The 22,990-nt window shown below is 32.1% G+C and overlaps 1 protein-coding gene across 3 annotated transcripts in view; it reads left to right on the top strand.

The window, feature by feature from the left end:
- Positions 1-22,990, top strand: part of SSX2IP (SSX family member 2 interacting protein) — a 70,967-nt gene that overhangs the window by 28,180 nt on the left and 19,797 nt on the right. For all 3 annotated transcript variants that reach the window (XM_051999201.1, XM_051999202.1, XM_051999200.1), the window contains exons 3-9: positions 4,629-4,752; positions 6,384-6,553; positions 6,753-6,965; positions 9,718-9,828; positions 11,373-11,508; positions 17,901-17,976; positions 18,082-18,259. In XM_051999201.1, the coding sequence (XP_051855161.1) occupies positions 4,710-4,752; positions 6,384-6,553; positions 6,753-6,965; positions 9,718-9,828; positions 11,373-11,508; positions 17,901-17,976; positions 18,082-18,259 (927 nt within the window). In that variant the 5' untranslated portion in view covers positions 4,629-4,709. The remainder of the gene's footprint in view (positions 1-4,628; positions 4,753-6,383; positions 6,554-6,752; positions 6,966-9,717; positions 9,829-11,372; positions 11,509-17,900; positions 17,977-18,081; positions 18,260-22,990) is intronic.

Raw genomic sequence — 22,990 nt, 5'->3', positions numbered from 1 at the left:
CACTTAATATTTAGTCTTATCTTTCCTTGATTATTTCCTTTTCTTTCTAGGTTTAAACAGTGTTCACTTCCACCCTTTCCTTTATTACATGTAATTTTTATTTTACCCTGATCTGAAAAGGATGCCTCTTAATATTTCTGCTTTTCATCATTTGATTTTGAGCTTTTTTATGCCCTAATACATGGTCACTTTTTGTGTAGGTACCTTGTACCACTGAGAAACAGTGGTATAGATAGTGGTCTTTATGTCCCCATTCATTTTTCTCTAGAGATCTATTCATCTTAATTTTTCTAAAAATTCTCTTTACCTCCTTACCTTCCTCCTTGTATGTTTTGTAGCTACATTCATCTAGTTATGAGAGGGGAATGTTGAGTTCTCCTACTATAGTATGTTTTGTTTTCTATTTCTTTCTATAACTTAACTTCTCTTAAGAATTTGGATGCTATACCATATAGCATCCCTGGTGCATATATGTTTAGTATTGACATTACTTCATTATCTATGATATCCTTTAAGCAAGATGTAGTTTCCTTCCTTACCCCTTTTAATCAGATCTATTTTTGCTTTTGCTTTGTCTCAAGATTGCTACCCCTGCTTTTTTTTTTTATTTAGCTGAAGCATAATAGATTATATTGTACCTTTAATCTTTGTGTATTTTACTGCTTCAAATGTGTTTCTTTTCATCTACTCTGCTGTATGCTTCCATTTTATGGGAGAGTTCACATTCATTCAGTTATTACAATTTCTCTCCATCTAATTCCTCCCTCTCCCTCATTCTTAATTTTCTCTATCCTTTCAGCTTGCCCTTCCTTGCTAGTGTTTTGCCTCTGAATACTCTCTCAATTTGCCCTCTCTCCCATCAGTCCTCCCCCTTTCCTTTTCTTTCCTGTTTCCCCTCCTCTATAGGATAAATTTCTATATCCAATTGAGTAACGTTATTCCAGATTTAAACTATCCTCACTTCCTCTCTTTTTTTACTCCTTTAGTATAATAGATCTTTTTTGGTTCCTTTATGTGATTTAATTTATCCTATTCTATCTCCCACACTTTTCTCCCAGTACAATCCTTTTTTCACCTTAGTTTTTAAAAAAATATCACATGATGATACCCACATCCTCTCAATACTCCTCCTAACTGCTCTAATAAAGATCTTGCTTTTTAAAGTTTACAAGTATCATCTTTCTGTTTAGGGATGTAAACAGGTTAGTGTTCTTGAATAACATGGTTTTTTTCTTATATGCCATCTTGTACTTCTCTTGAGTCTTGTATTTGAAGATCAGATTTTCTGTTCAGCTCTGGTCTTCTCATCAGAAAAGTTTGAGACTTTCTTACTTCATTGAAGGTGCATCTTTTCCCCTGAAATATTATTCTCAGTTTGCTGTGTAATTGATTCTTGTGGTCCAGACTCCTTTACCTTCTAGAATATGATATTCCAAGCCTTCCAGTCCCTTTAACGCAGATGCTAAGTCCTGTGTCATCCTGACTGTGGCTCCTTGATATGTGAATTGTTTGTTTTTGTCTGTTGATAATGTTTGTTCCTTGACTTGATAGTCCTGGGATTTCTCTTTTGAGAGTGAACAGTGGATTTTTTTAGCGACTATTTTACCCTCTGTTCTGAAATACTACCAGGACAATTTTCCTTGATAGTTTCTTGAAAGATGCTGTCTTGGCTAATTTTTTTTTTTGGATCATGGCTTTTAGGTAGTCTAGCAATTCTTAAATTATCTCTACTGGATTATTCTGCAAGTTGTTTTTCCAATGGTTGTTTTTTTAAAAACATTTCCAAAATGTTTTACATTTTTTTCTTTTTTTAAAAATTATTATTTATTTGATTTCTTTATGCTTCATAAAGTCATTAGCTTCCACTTGCACAATTATGATTTTTAAAGAATTATTTTCTTCAATTAGCTTTGTACTTCCTTTTCCATTTGGTCGACTCTACTTTTAAAGGAAAGGCTTTCAGTAGTGGATAATTTTTTTCCCCATTTGACCATTTCTAATTTTTTAAGAAATGTTTTCTTCAGTCAGTTTTCTTCTTTTTTCAAGCTGTTGATTGTTTTTTCATAATTATCTTTTTTCATTCATTTTTCCAATTTTTCTTCTCCCTCTTTTATTTGATTTTCAAAATACTTTTTGAATTTTTAGGCTTCAGACTCAATTTTGAAATTATTGTCCTCTTCTGAGTTAGTGTTTTGGACTTCTATATAATAAAGAAGTTTTAGTAGTTTCTTTCTGATTCCCTATAGAGTATCTCACTCTTTGGGGGGTGTATGTGTAATACAACCTTGGAGAACATTGGGATGGAGGTTGTTGTAAGTTGTTGTTAAGAGTGTGATCAAGGACTTGAGGATATCAGCAGCATATGTTTTTTTCCCATTTCATGTCACATTATGTCCTGAAGATTAAGAATAATATATTGTCCTTTTGGTACATTGTACATCCTTATCTTGAACATTGCCTTTTGAATCCTGTTCTGTTGTTGGGAGCCATGGGCAAAAATTTATTATACAACTTAACATCTAATGTCTAGACTCCAACTTTTATTCTGTGGAGTAGACCCTGCTCATCTAATTTGGCTCCCTAAATAGGAAGTTCTTCATAGTGAAAGATTGATCTGGTATCATATTGTATAGGACAAAGGATTAGTGTCAGATTTGGATGTCAAGTTCTTGAAATAGTGTAATATGGGACTCTTGAGTCCAAACTAAACTCAAGTATTCTTGGTGAAGCCATTTCACATAATAATCTTTGTGTAAGATGAAAACTCACCAAAATGTACTGTTATTTGACTATAGAAGTTTTCTTTATTTCTTTAAGATACTCTGTCAAATAAATTTTAAGTTAGAGCTAGGGAAATAGTATTGAGTTTTTTAATCTTCAGAATTATTAGTTTCTCTTGCCATGAAGGTATTATGAGGTAAAATGGTAAAGGGTTTCTCATTTTAATTTAAAATTTTGCTTACGGGGAAAAGAGAAGCACAACTATCTTGATGTGGTATTTGCATAGTGAATACTGTGTTTTCCTTTTTCTTAAATTCAAATAAAGCAGGCTATATCACTTGTCTCTCCCATTTGCCTAAAACAATATCTAAGACAGAGGTAATAAAAATGATGAAGATGGATAGCAGTAGCAGAGGGGTGATTCAGCTTGGGTAGGGATAATTTGAAATCTTTCAGGAATAAGAATAAAAATGAAAACATTTCTGCTTTTAATGGGCTACTTTTATTGGAAAAATCTTTTTTTTTATCTTTACCTGTCATTGTTCCAAAGAGTTATGTGCAGAAAATGGGGGGAGGGGAAACAGAAACAAAACTGCCTTCCTCTTCCTTGATTTTCATGGTGCTTTTTAGACATCAATCCAAGTGGAATTTCTATGCATTGAGTGACTTACCCTTTATCGATTCACCCCATTTTTTTTGTTATGTATGGAAAAGTGGGTCTTTTCTTAAAAATTATATATCTGCTATAATGTCATCCTAATTAAAAAATTAAAATTTGTTATAATTACATTTTATACATTTCTCTTCATTTCATAAACTACATAAATAGGAAAATAGCATTTTGATGTTATGGAATTTTGTTTAAACTGTTTTAAAGAATACTTTTCTAATGGATGCTAATATGTCTACAATACATCCTTATATTATTTCAAGTAAGATGATCATTTACTTCACTGTTTTTTAATATTGTTAGTAAAATCATGGTTTAAATACTTGGAAAATTTGAAATAATATAGCAAAGAAGTTTTTGTTGTTGTTGTTTTTATTTAGTATGCTGCAACATTAAAAAACCAACATTTCAGATACTATGGGTTCAAAACTCAGTTGTTGTTACAGAACAAAGAATGGACTTCATATGTCCATAGATCAGACTTTCTAGTCATTGTTCTTCTAAGCAGTGGTGGACAGAAGTTTGAATATAAAAAGAAATAAATATAAAGTAAACTTCTGTTACAGAGTCCCTTCCTATACCATAGAAGTTCATTCTGTAGGCTTCATCATAGCCTTCATAGTATATGCATTTAGTATAATGAATGAATGAATGTAGACATTTGAAAACATGTAAGTGCCATGCACTGTAATATGAAAAACCTATAATGCCTTTGGAAGCAGAAAATAGAGTTCTGTGGACTGTTCTAAGTAATTTTTTAATAATAGTCATGATAATCCTAGTTAATATTTACATAGCTTACTATGTACCAGGCATTGTGCTGACAGTTTTGTTATCTCAATTCATGAGATACTCCAACACTACAAGTTGGAGTTATTATTCCTATTTTACAGATGAGGAAACTGAAGTAGATGGTGATGAAGTGAGTGGCCCAGGGTCATGCAATCTAGTAAGCGGCTAAAGCCAAATTAGAACTCAAGTCTCTGTGACTACAGGCTCATTTATCTATCTACCCTATCACTTAGTTGTGCCTCTTGTCTTGAGGTAATAACCTTATTATATTTGGATTCTGTAGTATATATTGTTTTATGTCTGTTTTTCTGATAAATATTTGATATTTCCCTGTTTGTTTTTGAGACTTAGTTTAATCATATAATTAGGCATTGGATTTTCATACATCTACATCTTATGGATGTATTAGTTATTATTGTTGAACCAAAATCTTTTCTGTTTTTAGATGATGCCTACATAGAAGCAATTGGACTGAATGCATTATTGCTGAGCCAGTCACTCAGGTATCCTAGCTGATTTGGTTGCTATGGGAGATTGGAAAACTATTACAGTGCCAATTCCATCATCAGGTAATTATAGTTTATTAAAAAAGTATAGTATCTTGAATGAACTTTAATTCTTACTTAGGTTAAATAGTTTGTTGAAAACATGACTACAGAAATACCTTCTGAAGAGGTGAATGTGACACATTTTTGGACATTCCCAGTGTTGGAATCTACTTTGCATATTTGTTAATGGTTTTTTGGTTTTTTTGTAATTCACTGCAGGACAGGGAGGAGAAGGGAAGGAAAAATACTTGTTAAATATGTAATAAAATGACATTTACAAAATCACATTATACAATTTCAACTTGGCCCTCATTGAGTGAAGGCATTCTTTTTTATTCTTCCCCAATTGATTGCCTAGTATATTCCCTCCCGAAACTATTCTGGAGATTCTCTTCTATCTCTAAGCCCTTGTACTCATCTCTCCCTTCTTTTCCTCCTTCTTAGCTGAGGAATGTTACTTTTTACTGAGATACTTGAAGCCATTTAATATTGGCATCTTTTCCTATTTTCTCCATCTTAAAACCTTTTGACTTCATTTTCTGCCTCCTTAACTCATTCTTGGACAAAGAGGTGGTCCTTCTCCTTGGCAAGGCCAAAATCTGTACACATAGACTTGATTATGAGCTTCTGGAGGGCAAGAACTGCTCTGCCTTTCTTTGCATCCTGGCACTTAACATTGTGCTTGGCACTTAGTAGGCACTTTTAATGATTACTGACTGCTTCTGGAGCTCTAATTTCACTGAGGTTAGTACTTCCTCTTACCTGTTTCCCTTTCTTGTATAGTTCTTATCCCTTCATTTCCTGTAAATCTCTCTCAAGCAGTAAGCAGCCTGCCATGTCGTGAGACTTTGTTCTAGATCTTTTAACATTGCAAAGTTATTGGGAGATCACACGGACTGTCAGTTTTCTCACCATGTGATCAATCCTTTTTTCTTTTTTTTTTTTGGTCTTAATCCTACTTTATAGTAGTTGATATTCATATATTTTAAATTCCATATAAGTTTACATACATATACAAACAAGCTCTCTTCATTTTACAAATGGGGAAGCTGAGACTTAAAAGGTGAAATGACTTGGTGCTGGTCACACAATATGTAATAGATGGGGCTTCTAGTAAATTAACAGTTCCTTGAACACGGCTTGGAGTGCTCTGTTCCATCACTACTGCCTCTTTAATTTTCACAGCTTTCTTTAAGGCTCAGCTCAAACCCTACCTTTTATTGGTTTTGCTTAGTCCCTCTTGGTGCTACCTTAAACCCTTAATGGTTACCTTCCATCTACATATTTAATCATTAGATTATGAGCACCTTGACCAGGGACTTTCACATTGTAATTGCTTAATAAATGTGTTGGCTATCTGAAAATTTTTTATAAATTATGTGTGGTATAGGTTGAATAGATTTTTGTTATTCATTACGTCTAAATTAAAGTTTTATATGCTAATTTAATGGTGGTTGGGATAGGAGAGAAAATGATTTAAAAACTATTCTATACATTGACCCTTCATGGGAATGAATATAATAGTATTTTTTTAAAAATTAAAAATCCTTATAATTTGACAATACTCTTAAAATCTACATAACTTAAGAGTACCTTTTTTTTGGTGAATATTCTAAATAATTTATATTAAGTATTTTTTTCTTGACTTCCAGAAAGCAAAAATATATCTCAGTTTACCTCAGAAACCAATATGTCTCCTTCAAGTTTATACTCACAGCAAGTTCTGTGTCCTTCACTACCTTTGGCAAAGAGTGTGCACAGTTTTTTCAGGGCTTTCTGCACAGAAGAGAATGTTGACCAGAGTATATCCTATCTTGATCAGGTAATTAAAAAATAAAATATGGGCAGAAATCAGTTTAGTCAACCAAAGAGTCTTAATAGCTCTGAGAGAAAACTTTATACAGTAAGGACAAGTATATTATATTATTTAAGTATTTTGGGGATAATTTTGAAAGCCATTATCTACTTCTTAAGTTTGTTCAACAAATGCTTTTAGAAAAAAAATATTTTTCTCCTACCAGGAGCTGACTACTTTAGGTTTTCCTTCATTATGTGAAGAGTCCAAAGGTAAAGAGGTTAAAAGAGACTTAAATATAGTTGCAGTTTTAAATTGTATCCATGAACTACTTGTACTTCATCGAAAGAACCTCCTAGCTCAGGAAAATGTGGAAACACAGAATTTGAAACTGGGAAGTGATATGGACCATCTGCAGAACTGCTATTCCAAGCTGAAGGTAGAAATTATATTCAATTTGCATTTGAATTATGTTATGTAAATTAATGCTAGATATTTTCATTATTTTATTTGCCAAACATGTTAAATAAACTTTAGTGATAATTATCTTACTATTGTTGTTTATGTGTTAATACAAGTACTTAATGCAAGAAGGCATTAATTTCTACATCTTAATATTTATAATGAAGATGTTTACTTTATGAACTGTTTTTGTGGCCATCTGGATATAGCAGATACAGTTAAGGAATAATAATGATGAAATTTATGATTTTAAAGAACTTGTTTCCTAACAAAGAAGATGACACTAATAAACAGTCCTATTAAGAAGCTAGTGCTCAAACCTGAGAACAATATTTTTATTTAAAGGAAGCTCGTACCAAAGGACCCAATACTCAATATAATAGTGGGCCAGGAGTTAAGCAATCATAGATGATGAGCTGTTCCTTGCTAAAGCCTCCTGGGCTTTCAGATGAGAAGATTATGGCAATGTGTGACAAAATACCATTACTTTGTTTATTTAACAGAAGAATTTTTTCCCCCTGGTGATCTGCTACATCACAATAGCAATTTTAAAAAGATTGCTGATCAGTCTATTAAGAAAAAAAGATTTTCTGAACTAGCTGTACAGTGGATATATCATATATTTTCTTTAGTTTATTATGTATATTATATAAATAAGAATCACAATATTCTGAATCTTTCTTAATATAGTCAAATCATCTTCCTTATTTAAAAAGATCCCTGATTATCCATCTTTTTTTTTTTTTTTTGCTTCTCTCTCTCTCTGTCTTGTCTCTCTCTCTTTCTTTTGTGTTTCTCTCTTCTTTCCTTCCTTCCTCGTTATCTATCTTCTTAGGTTTTTCCCTGCTTCTCTTGAGCAGAACAAAAAATTGTTTTACTTTGTTTTTATAGTACTTTATTTTTTTCAAACACAGTAAAGATTGTTTTCAGTATCCATTTTTGTAAAACTTTTTCTTAATTTTTCTTTCTTCCTCTAGACAGCAAGGCAATCTGATATAAGTTAAATATGTGTAATTCTTTTAAACATATTTCTATGTTTGTCATATTATGCAATTAAAAATCAGACCAAAAGGGGGGGGGGGAGGAAGCATGAAAGAAAGAAAAAAAAGCAAAAAGGTGAAAATAATTATGCTTTGATCCACATTCAGTATCTAGAGTTCTTTCTCTTGATGAGATTGGCATTTTCCATTCCAAATTTCTATTGGAATTGCCTTGAATCACTGCGTTGTTAATAAGAATCAAGTCACAGTTGAGCATCATATAATAATCTTGTTGCTGCACACAGTGTTTTCCTGGTTCTACTCACTTCACACAACATCAGTTCATGTAGATCTTTCCAGGAAAAAATTAACTTTTAAAATATTCTTTGATAAGAAAATGATATATTATAGGTGTTGAGATGGTGGCTGGTCTGTTCTTTATATGACTTTTTTGATTCTTTTTGGAATTTTAGAGAGTTGCTTCTTGCTTAACTCCTAACAATTGCTGCCTTGCTGCTGCCATTGTAGCCTAATATTGGGGAATAGTATCAGTTGCTTTTTTAAAAACTCATTTTCTCTTGAGTTCAACTGATTCACAGTAACAGGTTTTTTTTGCTGTTGTTTGTTTTAAGAATGTTTTCTCTCTCTTTTTTTTTTTTTTAAAACATCCTGGATACCAATTGAGATTAGCTCAATGGGTAAAGCTCATTGGACTGAAAAATTAATAGTTTGGAAAGTTCCACAGAGCTTTGGTCAATATTCTGGTATAGCACACTCTATCCCCTACAGGACTTCCTGGGACAGCTGGCACAGGCTTTCTAAAAGATCCATTCAAAGTCTGGGTGGGTTCTGTGGGTAGAGGATCCATGAAAGTTAATTATGAGAGTTACTTCACTGTGCTAAAATTTTATTTGGAAAATCTGAGAACTAAAAGATGGATCCCTATGTTCTCTTTCTTCTCTATTTTCCAGAATTGGATTGAGACATTAATTGCTGTGAATTAGAATACTAATCTGCTTTCCTCAATAGTTTGGACCCAACATAAAGGGGAAACAGTAGGCTAATGGTTATTTCTCTACAGGTTTGGAAAAAGAACATTTCAAAGAGTATATATAAGATGTGACTATAAATCCACAAACACATCAACATTTATGCACCCCAGGGCATGTTGTTTCTTTCAGAGGGCTGCTCTCTTGTGTTCTAATTATGTTGTTTAGAATGTTTTTAATTCTTTGGGAAATTAACTTTAGAGTTTAATAAGCCCTGTAATAAAATCAGTTAAGTTACTTTTTTAGTTACACCTAATTTTGATTCAAAAACATGTTATCAACTATCTTCATCAAATTTGACTCTTAACTTAATTTTGCCTATCTCCAAAACCAAACTGAACCAGAAAGAGTAATGAGTTGACTCTTCTGAGAATGTTCAAAAGATTCTGAAGTAGTGTTTGAAGCCTATTCCTGAAGCTGCACCAACATTTTGTATAATGGTAGCATTGGGTCACCTTCCGAAGTGCATAATTTGCAAGAAATGACATTCCTTTGGTTGTATAAATTTTGCTGTTGCAACTTAGTTGTCTTCCTCATTTTGTTAGCCAGTCTTCATTAAAAGAAAAACAGCTTGTGTGAAAATAGACATCTTTTAGATGGCAAGAATTTTAATGTATCTATAACTTATTTAGACTCTTAAGAGTAAACTAGGTTTGAATTCGATGTGAATTTTACTTAAGGCTGAATATGGATGTTTTAGGAACAACTAGAAACATCTAGGAGGGAAATGATTGGGCTTCAGGAGAGAGACAGACAGCTACAAGGCAAGAACAGAAACTTGCACCAGTTGCTTAAAAATGAGAAGGATGAGGTGAGTCACAGTCCTAGTGATTTTTTTCCCCCGCCTAGTATAAGTTATAGAGATTTTGTGTCCATTCTTTCCTTAAAGTAGGAAAGAGCAAAATCTCGTCCTACATTGTCATATGGTGTGTCATATTTCAGTTTAAAGGTTCAACTTCAGATTTAATGTCTTTTCTGCTTTTTTTGTCATAGTTAACTTCCCCTCTCCTGGCTAACTGCTCTTCTGACTTGCTTTCACTTTTTAAGGTTGACCCTCTTAATGACCACCATATGTTTCCAACTCCTGCCCTACCCTCCTTTTCACCTAATGATACCCTCAACGTTGCCACACATATTAGTGGGGGGGGGGAGTTAGTACAAAAAATATTGTATATCAAATATCATTTTTATCATCACGCAATGATATCTTAATTTTAGCTTTGTGTTTAGTCCTGCTGACTTGAAACTTAAGTTTGTAGATTCAGTTATTAGAGTTCAGACTTTTTTTTTATTGATGGTATGAGAAAGCTGTTGTCTCAATTGCCCTGCCATATAATCCTTGATATATGATAATTCAGAATCCAGAATACCCTGTTTACTTTCAATAATAGTATAAAATGTATTAAGTATATTTAATTGCTAGTTTGAGATAGCTGGTTTAAAAACTTTTTTTAGGAATGATTTTACCTCAGTAGCTCTATATCTATCTACCAAATAGGTGGCAACTAACTGAAAATTAGACAATTTTATATAGAATTCAGAGCAATAGTTTGGCTGGAGGATAGTAGAACCCCAATTATCTCATGTTGAAAGTGATTATATAGAGAATATCATCTCGTCATAGGAGTCCTCCTCTTTGACATACCAACACTAATATTGAATAAGAATTCCTATATAGGCATTGGACTTATATTAATAGTTAATGGGTTGTGCTTTAGAATTGAGGGGCAAGATATTTTTATATTTTTGGAATGGAGGAGATTATTGTAGAGCTAGAAATATTTTTATTCTGAGTTTATAATTATTAAAACAATCTAGCATTTTAGAATTAGTGAATAAATTAAGAAACCTTAAGGATCTGTGATTCATTAAATTGAGTTATACATGTAGATTCTATTTCCTCCACAATTTAAGTGATTTAATTAGTCAATTAGTCAAAAAACCTCATCGCCTACTGATGGCCCAACATGAGAGTTGATGAGCTTTTTGAACTTAACTAGGCTGTTCCTTGGACAACAGTTTTTGCCCCTTTGTTTGAAGTTTCAGTAATCATATGAAGCACCTCTGAGATTCAAGCAATTGCCCTGTGCCATAAGGAAGCAGTATTTCAGTTGCTAGAAGAAAATAAGGCTTTGTACTAGTATGATGTTTTGCAGAAATAAGATTGATTTTTTTAATTCTTAAGATTTGACCTCTTTTCAGTTAATGTAGACAGGTGGGATGAATGTGATATAGTCCTCATCCATAATACCCAAGGAAGAAAGGCTTTTTACTTAGTTACTTTTGGAATTATTAATACAAATGCATAAATTGTTTAAAGGAATACCTATTTAAAAGCAAATGCCTTTTTTTAAGGTACAAAAATTACAGAATATCATTGCGAGTCGGGCAACTCAGTATAATCATGATATGAAGAGAAAAGAGCGTGAATATAACAAGCTAAAGGAACGTCTTCATCAACTTGTTATGAATAAAAAGGATAAAAAAACAGGTAAACGTCTGACAAATAAGTCGTAAAGAAGTTGTAATTATTGGGGGGATGTTTTGATTTTAAAAAATCAAATATGAGGATTATATTAATTTGGAGTGTTATATTTTCATTCTTTGGTTTTAGGTGAAGAAAATCCATAAAGCAATCAAAGTATTGCTTTGTGGAAAAGGAGAATTGCCTGCTTTGCCTGTAAGCAGTTAATAATTTTTTATTTTCTTAACCTAACAGCTGTTTATTTTTCTAAAATTGAAGAGGAGGTATAGAAACATTAAGCCTTAAAACAGTCTGCTCTGAATTCATTTTGGTCAAAGAATATTGCAAAACTGACAAGGCAAGGAACAGTTATGACATGGTCTTCAGAATTAGAATAGAGTGATTATATAATAAAAAGCATGCATCATTTTTAGTGTTAATTCTATAAACATTTAAGTGCCTGCTGTGTGCCTTTCTTTGGGATAGGTACTGAGGGAAATAGATAAGTGAAATGCTTGTTGCTTGTCTCAAGAACCTAACCTCTCAAGGTTCTTTTATTTTAATAGAGGGAAAAATATAATTTAAATGGCTTTTCATAAAAAAGATTATTAAGTCCTTTGAAATTAGATCACTTTTAACTTTGAGGAATCTAGTAAAAGAAATCAAATCTTAGGGTTTTGTCTCAAAGTATTGTCTGAACTGTACCTCTGGCTTTTCTTTCTTTCTTTTTTTTTTTTTAAATCATTTGAGAAAGATTTTAAAAGCTTTAGTGCCAGGCAATTATCAACCTTTATAATATATATATATATTTTTGCTTAGCAAACATTTATTTTCACTTTCTCCGCCTTTATGCCTCTGCTTCCAGTTAAAATAACAAAAAGACAAAGAAAGGAAACAATGATACTATGCCTAATCAGGCTAAACAGATTTCTTTTTGGCCACATTCAGAAATGTGTAACTCCTTCACGTAGTCATGTGATTCATCTGCAGTCATCTGATATTGTGGTTTGCTTATTGCATAGATAACTTACTAAATTCTTTGAATGCTGTTTTTTTAAATGTTGTCATTGTATAAATTTGTTTCCTTGCTATTGCTTGCATCATTGTGCATCAGCTTACATAAATCTTTCCAGTTTAGTTTGAAACTGCCTATTTTTCATCAGTTCTTAGTACCATAATAATATTACCAATATAATAAATAATATTACATTAATAAATCATAATGTTTAGCATCTCCCCAATAGATGGACACTTCCTTTAGTTTTCAGTTTTTTGCCACTACAAAAAGAGATTTCTTGAAGAGTGTGTGTGTGTGTGTCTATATATATATATATATATATATATGAATAAACAAAAACAATCTCTATATGTCTAATTGTGGTATATCTGAATCAAACTATGTACAGTTTAATAATTTTAATATAACTTTGCTTTTGAGGCCACTTTTTATGTATTTTAAGTCATATCTCCATTTACAATTTATCTTCATATCTATACAAAATGGCAATTTTCACATTCCTTTCAAGGATTTTTAGCATTTATTACTAAATGGTGATTTTTTGAGGGTCATTGAATACTATATGCTCCTGTGTTTATTTACTCTGTGTTAAAACTAATCTATTTCACATACCGATTGCTCCCATTTTTAAACTATTATTTGTTTTTAATGGTTATAGCTTTATAGTATTTATAATGGAGATCTAGTACTGGTGAATACTACTAGGTCTTGGTTGTTCCCATTTTTTTATTAATTTCCCTGATATTCTTAATAGTTTCACTGTTATTTTTCTTAATTCTATAAAATAATCCTGTGGTAGTTTGATTGTTTTGGCACTAAATAAGTCAATTAGCTTAAGCAGTGTTGTCATTTTTGTTATATTAGCTTATCCTATCCTTGAGCAAGTAATATTTCTCCAATTACTTATGGACTTCCAAATATTTTGTTATTTTAATTCAGATTTCTCTTGCTTCTGAATGTTTTTTTTTCTTTAGTAATATGCAGAAACACTAATGATTTATATGCATTTATATTCCACAACTTTTGCTTTTAACTTTGTGGATTGTTTCCTGTAATTTTGAATGTATTGTTTCATTTAATTTTTAAATGACTCTAGGATTCCTAGATAAATTATATGATCTGCAAAAAGCTAGGGTACATCTTCTTTGCCATGTTCTATTCTTCCAATTTCTTTTTTCTCATTTTATCTTTCTTCTAGCAATGTTTTTAAACGATAGTCACAATAATAGACATTCTTGCTTTCCTCCTGATCTAATTGGAAAGGCTTCCAACTTTTCTCTTTTACACTTAATGCTTATTTTTGGTTTAAATAAATACTACTATTTGTTCTATATTAAGGAAAATTTATTTCTAACTTTAAAAATTTTTTTAATAGAAATGTATTGGATTTTGTCAAAACTCTTTTTAGCATCTCTTGAGAATAACCATAACTCTTGAGATAACATTTTGTTATTTGGTGTGGTTTCTTATGTTTGTGTTTTTTTTTTCCCATTGAGTCAACAATTTTACATTTTTGGTATAAATACAAATTTGGGATATAGTATAATCTTGAATACTATGTTGTTGTAGTCTGTTTACTAATATTTTATGTTAAAATTTTGGCAGCAGTGTTCATTGCTTTGTAGTTTTGTTTCTCGGCTATATCTTTTATGTATAAAGACCACTATTTAGGTCTCTTTCCTCTATTTTTACAGACAGTTTATGTAATATTGGAATGAATTATTCACTGAATGTTTGATAGAATTTATTTATAAATCCATCTAGTCAGGAAACTTTTATCTTTGGAAATTCATTTGTGACTTTTAATTTCTTTTTCTGATAATGAGTTTTAAGTAATCTTATTTTATTTTGTTAATATAACATATTTTTGTAAATATTCATTAATTTATTTTAAATTAAAAGTTGTAAATATGTTAAACAGTATAAGTTCTGATAATATTTTAATTCTTCAGTTGTTATAAATTTTTTCTTTTAAAAAATGCAACTTTAATCAACTCTATCAGTTTCTTTTGTAATGAGCTTTAAGCTTATATTTTTCAATTTTTTTTTCATATTGCTTCTTAGATTTTCAGAAATTTATTATTTTTGAGGGATTTTTATATCTTGCTCTAATTCTTCTAGTTGCATGTCCAACTAATTGACTTATTTTTTTCTCCCTTTTGTTGATGAAAGTATTTTAGAGATATATTTTCCTATAAGAATTACTTTAGCTGCATTCTAAACATTGTATGTTGTCTTATTACATTTCATTTAAAATTTTCCATATCTGTAATTTGTTTTTTCACACCAGGTTTTTTTTTTTTCTTTTAGTATTATTTGGTATACAATTAATTTTGGATTTTTTTCATCATAAGATTTCTATTGCATTGTCGTCAATGATGGGCTCAGTATTTCAACTTTTTTTGCATTTGGGTGAGGTATTTTTTATGCTTCACTATATGTCTAGTTTTTGTAAAATATCATATATATGGCTGAGAAAACTATAAAATCTTTCTGTTCTCATTCAGTAATCATCAGAGATATAAAATTTCTAGTTTGTCTCTTTTATGAGATTGTCTAGATCTAAAGAAGTATATTTGAGGGTGCCCACTACTATTATAGTTTTTTTTTTTCCCCAATCTTTGGTTCCTCTTGTAATTAAATTAACTTTTCTAAGTTTTTAGATATTCTGTTATTGGGAAGGGCGGGGCAGCATGTGTATGTATATATGTATATCTGTGTATACACATATGTTGCATCGTTTTTTTGGTGCCTGTAAAACTATTGTACTTTCCTTGCTTGTCTCCTCTTCATATTTCTTGCTACAATAGCCTTATCTGAGACCTGTTTGCTACCCCTTTTTTGAGTTCAACTGAAGCATAAAATGTTGCTCATTTTAACTCTTAAGTGAGTCTTTTACAGTGTTGTTTTTAAGTGATTTATTAGTTGGTATTACCATGAAGCTTTTATGTTATTTCAGATAACTAAAGCAGATTACAAGGTAGCAGTTGAAAAGTTCCCTATCTCAGCTCTATTTCAGAAATACCATAAAGTTTGCTAAATTGACAAGAAGGGGTATAGATCGAGATAAACATCCAAATCTACTTTTCATTTATTTCAGCAGGCTTGGTTTTTGGAGATTGGTGATGGTAATACCACCAGGGAAAACTTTTATCTAATGTAGCTAAGACAGAACATTTTGATAGAAGATTATTAGGAAGATTTAAGGTTGATTGATTGCCTACTTTTAAAATGATCTATGAACTAGTAAAATCAAGTACAGTTCAATTTATTAAAATGACTACATATATGCACAGTACTAGTACTGTGGTAAATGCTGTAGTTATAAAAACAAAACATCAGTGGCAATTAAAAATGAAATCCTTAAAATTCTATTACTAGCATAGCAGTTTTGATGTTTTTCCTAAGAATTTTTCAGGTCTGTTTTTTAAGTGACATACATACTAACTTGGGTTCTCCTTGGGCAAGAAGAGTTTTAAATTTTGGGGGGGAATCAAATATTTAGGGGTAAGATACTTTAAGGAATTTAAGGGATTATTTTGCAAAGTGTCTTTTATTAGGTCTTTTTCTTTGCTTCCTAAATAGTTTGAGCTCTGCTTTAGAAACATTTTATGAAACATGATCATCTTTATCAAGAAAACTGAAAACTAAGTTTAATTTTCACTTATAATTCTGAATTTCAGTTATACAAAGTACCTAAAAATGTGTGTATGGGAGAGAGGGGAAATAAAAGGAACTAGAAAAAGAAACAAAAAACCTGAAATACTTTACATGGCTCTATACTGTGGGATCCTAAAATGTTTATTAACAATCTTAATAATATCATCAGTATAATTAATTATTTAATATTAATACTCTTTAATAGTAGATTTAGATTGTCTTTGGGAAATTGGGTTCTTTAATGATCCAAAACTTCTCCTGGAAGCAAGTTTTTTTTTTTTTTTTGGACACCAGTATTATTCTGTTCTGGTGAGATTTTGTGATTGTGAGTCAAGAATACCACATTTTCTGAAAAATTAAAGCTTAAACACCCAGAGGATAATAGAGTTTGGCAGCCGGGGGGGGGTGGGGGGGGGAGGGGGAGAAGAGTGTTGCATGATATTTGTATGAGTAGGCTAATGCTTATTACCAACCAAGAATTCTCCAGGAAATATGTCAGAAAGGATGCTTCCTGATTGATGTACAGTTGGAAGAGAATAGGGGGGCAACTTATACAGCAAGAACTAAGATAAGTGATGGCTAGCTTTATATTTTCAAGAGCTGAAGTAATGTAGAAGAAAGCTCCCTAGTGAGTTTAATGAACCTCACATTCTCCACTCCCATCATATCCCCTGGGACATGGACAAAGAGGCAAGAGGCTCAAGGATTAAAGAATGCAAATGCATTGTAATTTGCATTATTGAAAGGAAATCACTACATTGATGGAGGTCACTGGCCTTAGCCTTTATACTACCTAGATTAGGAGAATGAAGTAAATTAATTTATGTAAAATATTTTATAATGTAAGGTTTTAAAATGGTAAAGCATCTTTTTTCCCCCTCAGACTTTATAGGTTTTGACTTAAACAGTTGCATGTATGTGTTTTTTTGGTAATTTTTTTTGTTCTGGATTTCCTTGATAGTCTGGTAAAAACCAGAAACCCCTTTGAAGAATAATGTTTGTAAGTGAACAAGGGAAATCTGTTATATTGAAATACATTCATCAAATAGATATTTTTTAAAAGTTCATAGACCTCAGTTTAATTATTCCTGATATAATCCCCCTTTTACATGTTAGCTATTTAGATGCTTGAAGTTAGCTATCATATCCTTGTGTTAGTCTTCATTTCTACAGACCATCATCCTTGGGTCCTCCAAGCAAGATTCATTGTGTAGGCATAATCTTGAAGCTTTTTTGCAATACTGATCTCTTTCTTCTGAACATTCCTTAGTCTACTTCCCTTCCTTAGAATGATATGCCCAGAACTAAGCAAGACACTGATGAATAGAATTACCACTTCCCTAGTGGTGGGCAATTATTATGCCTCAATGTAGCCTAAGATTATGTGGATTTTTTGGCTGTCATTTGGAATGAAGGATATTCAACAATTAAAATAGAAGTTCATAAGCATACAAGTATATATTAAATCCCTTAAGCTTTATTTTACTTTTTATTGGATAATGTTGCTTTACTTCAACCCCCACCCCTCACCTTTTCCATTTTCTTCCCTTAGTATAGGGAAAGAGTTTGGGTTGGCACATGAATTCATTCAGTGATAAAGACTGATAAAGACTCAGGTTGATCTATAATCCCTTCTTCTTTACCATTATATGGCATAGATTTAGTTTTTAAAAACTTTGGAACCTATAACATGTTTTTTTTGTTTGTTTGTTTGTTTGTTTGTTTGTTCCCTTATTGGTAGCTATGGATATTTTAAATTATGTAGGGAGAGCAGATGGAAAGAGAGGAGCCTGGAGAACTGGCAAAACTGAAGCTAGGTAATATTTACTTAAAATTTCCAAATTTGTATATTTAAACTAAATTTCTTTTTTTTTATAATATTCTTAATTCTGATTGTACCCTTCTCTTCCAAACAATGAAAGGAATGAAGATGAAATGTATAAAGTTCTGTTGAATGACTATGAACAACGCCAGAAACAAATTCTGTTGGAAAATGCTGAGCTCAAGAAAGTTCTTCAGCAAATGAAAAAGGAAATGATTTCTCTTCTGGCGCCACAAAAGCAAAAACCTAAAGAAAAGGCTGAAGATAGTCCCGGGGCTGTAAGTATCTTTAATTTTTCTTATGTCATACCAAGAATTATTTTACTATGTTTCTGATACTACTTCTTCTTTTGCTGATTTCCTCCCCTTTTCCACTAAGAATGGATGGGAATGGATATCCAGAAATAGGAAAGTTAGATGGGGTTGATTTGGAAAAGGGTATAATCAGCTCCACCCTGGGCATGTCTGTATTATCATTAGCAGCCTCCTAATTGGTCTTTTTTGCCTTCCCCCTTCACAATCCATTCTATATACTTCTCACAGAAATCTAATCATGAGATTTGTCACCAACGTTTGGTGGTTCCTATTGCTTGTCATGAATTATAGGTTCTTTAACCTGATACTCAACTGTTACAGGTCTAACTCATTCCTATATTTTCAGCCTTATTTCACACTTTCTGTATTGAAGATAAACTGGGGCTGCTTTCTCCACTTTATACATTTGTGCACATTGTTTCCTGTTGCTAAAATGGATTATTTTTTATATTTAATATGATTATACACATATAATCTGTCTATCTATCTATCAGATTGCTTGCCATTTTGGGAGGAGCAGGAAAAAGGGAAAAAAGTTTGGAACTTAAAATCTTACAAATGAATGTTAAAAATTGTCTTTACATGTAATTGGAAAAAAATAAAATACTATTAAGTGGGGAAGAAAATAAAATGGATTATTTCCACAATAGCCTCTTGAAATATATTTTTTTTAAATCAGGTGGTAAAGTGGATAGAGCTCTGGGCTTGGATTCAGGAGAACGCCCTGAATTCAAATCTAGATTCAGATAATTACTTGTGAATTCTAGAAAAGTCACTTAATCTCTAGTTATTTTAGTTTCCTCAATTATAAAATTGGGATAATAGTACCTACTTCCCTTGGTTGTTATGAGGATCAAATGAGATCATATTGTTTATCACAGTGCCTGGTACAAAGTAGGTGTTTAATAAATGCTTATTTCCCTGCTTGCCTTATATCTCTTCAGTCTCTTCCATGAAAGGTTTGTGTTTATTTTTTTCCTCTACTCCATCTACAGATAATCCTCATTCTCATTTCTGTTTTTGATAAATTATAAACACTTAATCCCATTCTAGCCTATATCCTATTTTTAAAAAATTTATCTTTACTAAATGTATTAGTTCCCAGAGGAGAGTAGGGACTATTGCCTCTATCCTCAGTGACTCACACAGCTCTATGTAATAGGTCATGGGAAAAAATACCTTTTTTAATCAGCAAGCATTATTAAATAGTTTCTGTTTGCCAGGACCTCTGCTAGGAATGGGGGGATATAAAGACAAAAAGTTAAAATAGTCTTTTCTCTCAAGGAGCTTAGATTGGGAGAGATAACATGAATGTATATAAATGTTAAGGAATATATATTGATTACATTTAAAATAAATGCAAGGTCATTGGGAAAGGTGCAAGAGGGTGATTGTAGAGCTGCATTCTTGATATTTAAGGACTTTATAAGATAGAGGTGAGAGTACATTCTAGGCAGGTGGAACAGTTAAGGCAAAAACCCAGAGGGCAGTGATGGAGGGTCATTTATGTGCAATCAAGAGGAGGGGTCAGTACGTGAAAAGCTAAGCTGGAAAGGTAGAAAGGGACCAGTTTTGTGAAGAGATGAAGATGCCAAAGAGGAAATAGATAGAGGATCATCAGAATTTGCTGAAGCTGGGAGGAAGTAAGATGTGTGGCTTGATCAGGAGCTCTAAGGAGAATGACTGTGGCAGTATAGAGGGTAAATTGGAATAGGGAGAGGCTTCAGGTAAGGAGACAAAATAGTTTTATTTATAATATTCCAGACTAGAGGTGATGATGGCCCAATAAATGAGTGGAGAAAAGGGGACATATTTGAGTGATACTGTGTAGGAAGAAATCAGATTTGGCAAATGGAGGATGAAAAACAGTGAGAATTTTTTACCCAAATTAATGAACTTGGATGGCTGGAAAATTGATAGATGCTCCAGGGAGGGCATCCAGTTCAAAATGTCAGTGGGACAATTGTTATTCAGGGTTAGAGCTTCACAGAGATTAGGACTGGGTATAGACTTGGGGCTCCTCTGTATAGAGTAATTGATTCTGTGGGAGCTAATGAGATCAGCAGATGAAAAAGCAAGACCCCCACCTCTGAGGGAGTGTTAAGAATTGTAGAGTGAAATAAAGAAGCAAGTTATTTAGTTTGAGTGAACTTGAAAGAGAAATGTATTTGAAAAGATTTTTAAACAACACGGAGCTTTTTGATTGTTATTTTAATCTAGTCATTGTGGTGTTCTCTTCTTTTGTATAATGTAATAGTTCTCTGGGAGCAGGTTTCTTGGAGAGGTTTTCTAGAGGCAGCCTTAGTTTTGGTTTAAAGTAATAATCACCCCAAATGCAGCCAGCTGATAAAATCCAGTCCTTTATTGTGTACTTCAAAGTCTTGAGCTGCAGCCCCTAGCTCCCTTCGAATGTCTCCAGCCAGTACAAAAGTGGAATATGGAATGAATCTGTCTCCACCTCCAAGAGTGGGCTTCTGTGTCTCCCAGAGTGCTCTTTGGCCCCGAGAGCTTCTTGCTTATATGGTGTACACTGAGTACATACCAATCATTATATCACTGGGAAAGCATTATTTGTTGTAGGATTAAATCAATGCTAAACTAGATTTAACCATTGTCTCCTCAATTCCACTTAGTATCTTGTTTCAAGTTCTGGCCCATAACATTTCTCCTTGTAGGATCAGATCAATCATAGTGAACCATGCTAAATTAGATAATTATTGTCTCTATCAATTCTAATGACTTAACACTTTGTAAGGATTCCAACACTCATACTTAGTGATTTTTTGTTTGAAGGTTAGCCACAGCAGAGATCTGTTATGTACATAATAATACTGGTAATATTTTTCATCTAAAAATCTCAATTTTTTAACTGTTTCTTTAAAAAAAAAATTTGGAGTGCACTTTATACTTGTCTAAGCATTTTCATAAATACACAGTTTCATGTTGATCTGATTGCAGTCTTGTGGAATAGGTACTGCTTGATTTTAGCAGTATCCAGAGGTACTAACCTAGCTAGTGATAGAAATAACACTAAAAATTACTGTTTTTACTTGACACCTAATTCAGTGTTATCTCCATGAAATAATTTTGCTTTAGTAGCATATGATCTTTTCCCATTAAAGATTATTCTTCATTTAAAAGAATAAACATTAGAAACCTAATGTTGCACATTAATACAACCAAATTTGTTTAAATACTTTGTTCAAATTAATAATTTCAGGGATTTTTGTAAGTGCTGACTTCTTTGATACAAATGAAAAATTAAAAAGCTTTTAGAAAGCAGTTTAGTTTTTTTGCTTATAATACTGTTTATGTTTCCTTAACTGCTACCATTTCCCACTGCAACTCTTCCTTATTTAAGCAAAGCTAAATGACATAGTAATGCATTCTAACAGTAGACATATGCATGGTTATCCCTGTGTTATATCCCACCCTCTCCCAAGAAGAGAAAGAAATTATTTAATTCCATTAGGAGAGTAACAGACCCAGAGCTGCAAAGGAGTTATTGAGTTTGACTCTTTGATTTTACACATGAGGAAACTGCAAGTCAGAGGAGTTAAATGACTTGCCCATAATAGTATATGTAGTAAGGGCCTGTGGGAGGTTAAGGTTCTACTACCTTCAAGTTCTGTGATTGCTCTCTTCTCCATATAACAACTCCGTATAGCTTCCTTCTTCATTGACATGATGGGATCTGTTCCTCAATTGTGGAGCACCTATTTTGTTTTCAGATTTTGCTGTCAAGATAAATCCTGTTATTAACAAGGAACTTTCTTTTCTGCCTCGGACATGTCCCCCTTTTCTTTCATCTTGGGGGAGAGGGATAAACTTAGCCATTAGGATTTCTGGGTTAAAAGGTTTCAACAGATAAGTGACTAAGACAATTTCATAAGGTTTTCTAGAATGGTTGGACTAATTCATAGGTCTTCCAGAAGAATATTGTTGCTGTTTTTTTCTTCTCAGAGCTGTTTTACATTGATTCTTTTCATTTTTATTATCTTTGCCAGATTATTTGGTGTGTAATAAAATCTGCAAGTTCTTTAAATTGGCATTTCTTTTATAGTAAGATGGAGAAAACTTATGCTTATTGACTTTTTGCATACTTAGCACTTTGCTATTTGTCTTAGATATTAAATGAAAGATTTTTATTGTTTAACATTCACTTGTTTCTCTTTTGCATTGAGGGTATTTATACAAAAATTCTTTCAATGTCACCAAAATTATTTTTGTTTTGTAAATCTCTATACCTTTTTTGGTTACAAATTTACCTGCATTTTGTGAGTACTCCATTCGGTTTTCTTCTGATTTTCTAAAAATATGGTCCTCCTTATCTTACATGGAATTTTGGATCTTCCTATCTGTACATGGAATACAATGTTAGTTCAAATTTCTGATAAGTTTCCATCCAGTTTAGTTTCCTAATAGTCTAGATTGAGTTAGGGAATCTTTTCCCCTCTTTAGTTGGTGTTCTTAGATTATATTAATTTATTTCTGTGAGTTAACTTTACAATTTACTCTACTGTTTGTTTATATTTTGTAATTGGTATCAGTTCTGAGTAATCTTTTTAAAAATTATTTAGCTTAAAAAATTTTTTTTGATATTATATGTGCATTCATTTTTCTTTTAGAAATGTCTTTTAGACATTTCCTTATGAGTTATATTGGGGGAGAAAAATCAGAATAAAAGGAACAAGA

Source organism: Antechinus flavipes, chromosome 4 (assembly GCF_016432865.1).
Source record: "Antechinus flavipes isolate AdamAnt ecotype Samford, QLD, Australia chromosome 4, AdamAnt_v2, whole genome shotgun sequence".
Classification (NCBI taxonomy): Eukaryota; Metazoa; Chordata; class Mammalia; order Dasyuromorphia; family Dasyuridae; genus Antechinus; species Antechinus flavipes.
Note: the sequence above shows the minus strand (reverse complement) of the source record. Positions and strands in the feature narration are given on the sequence as shown.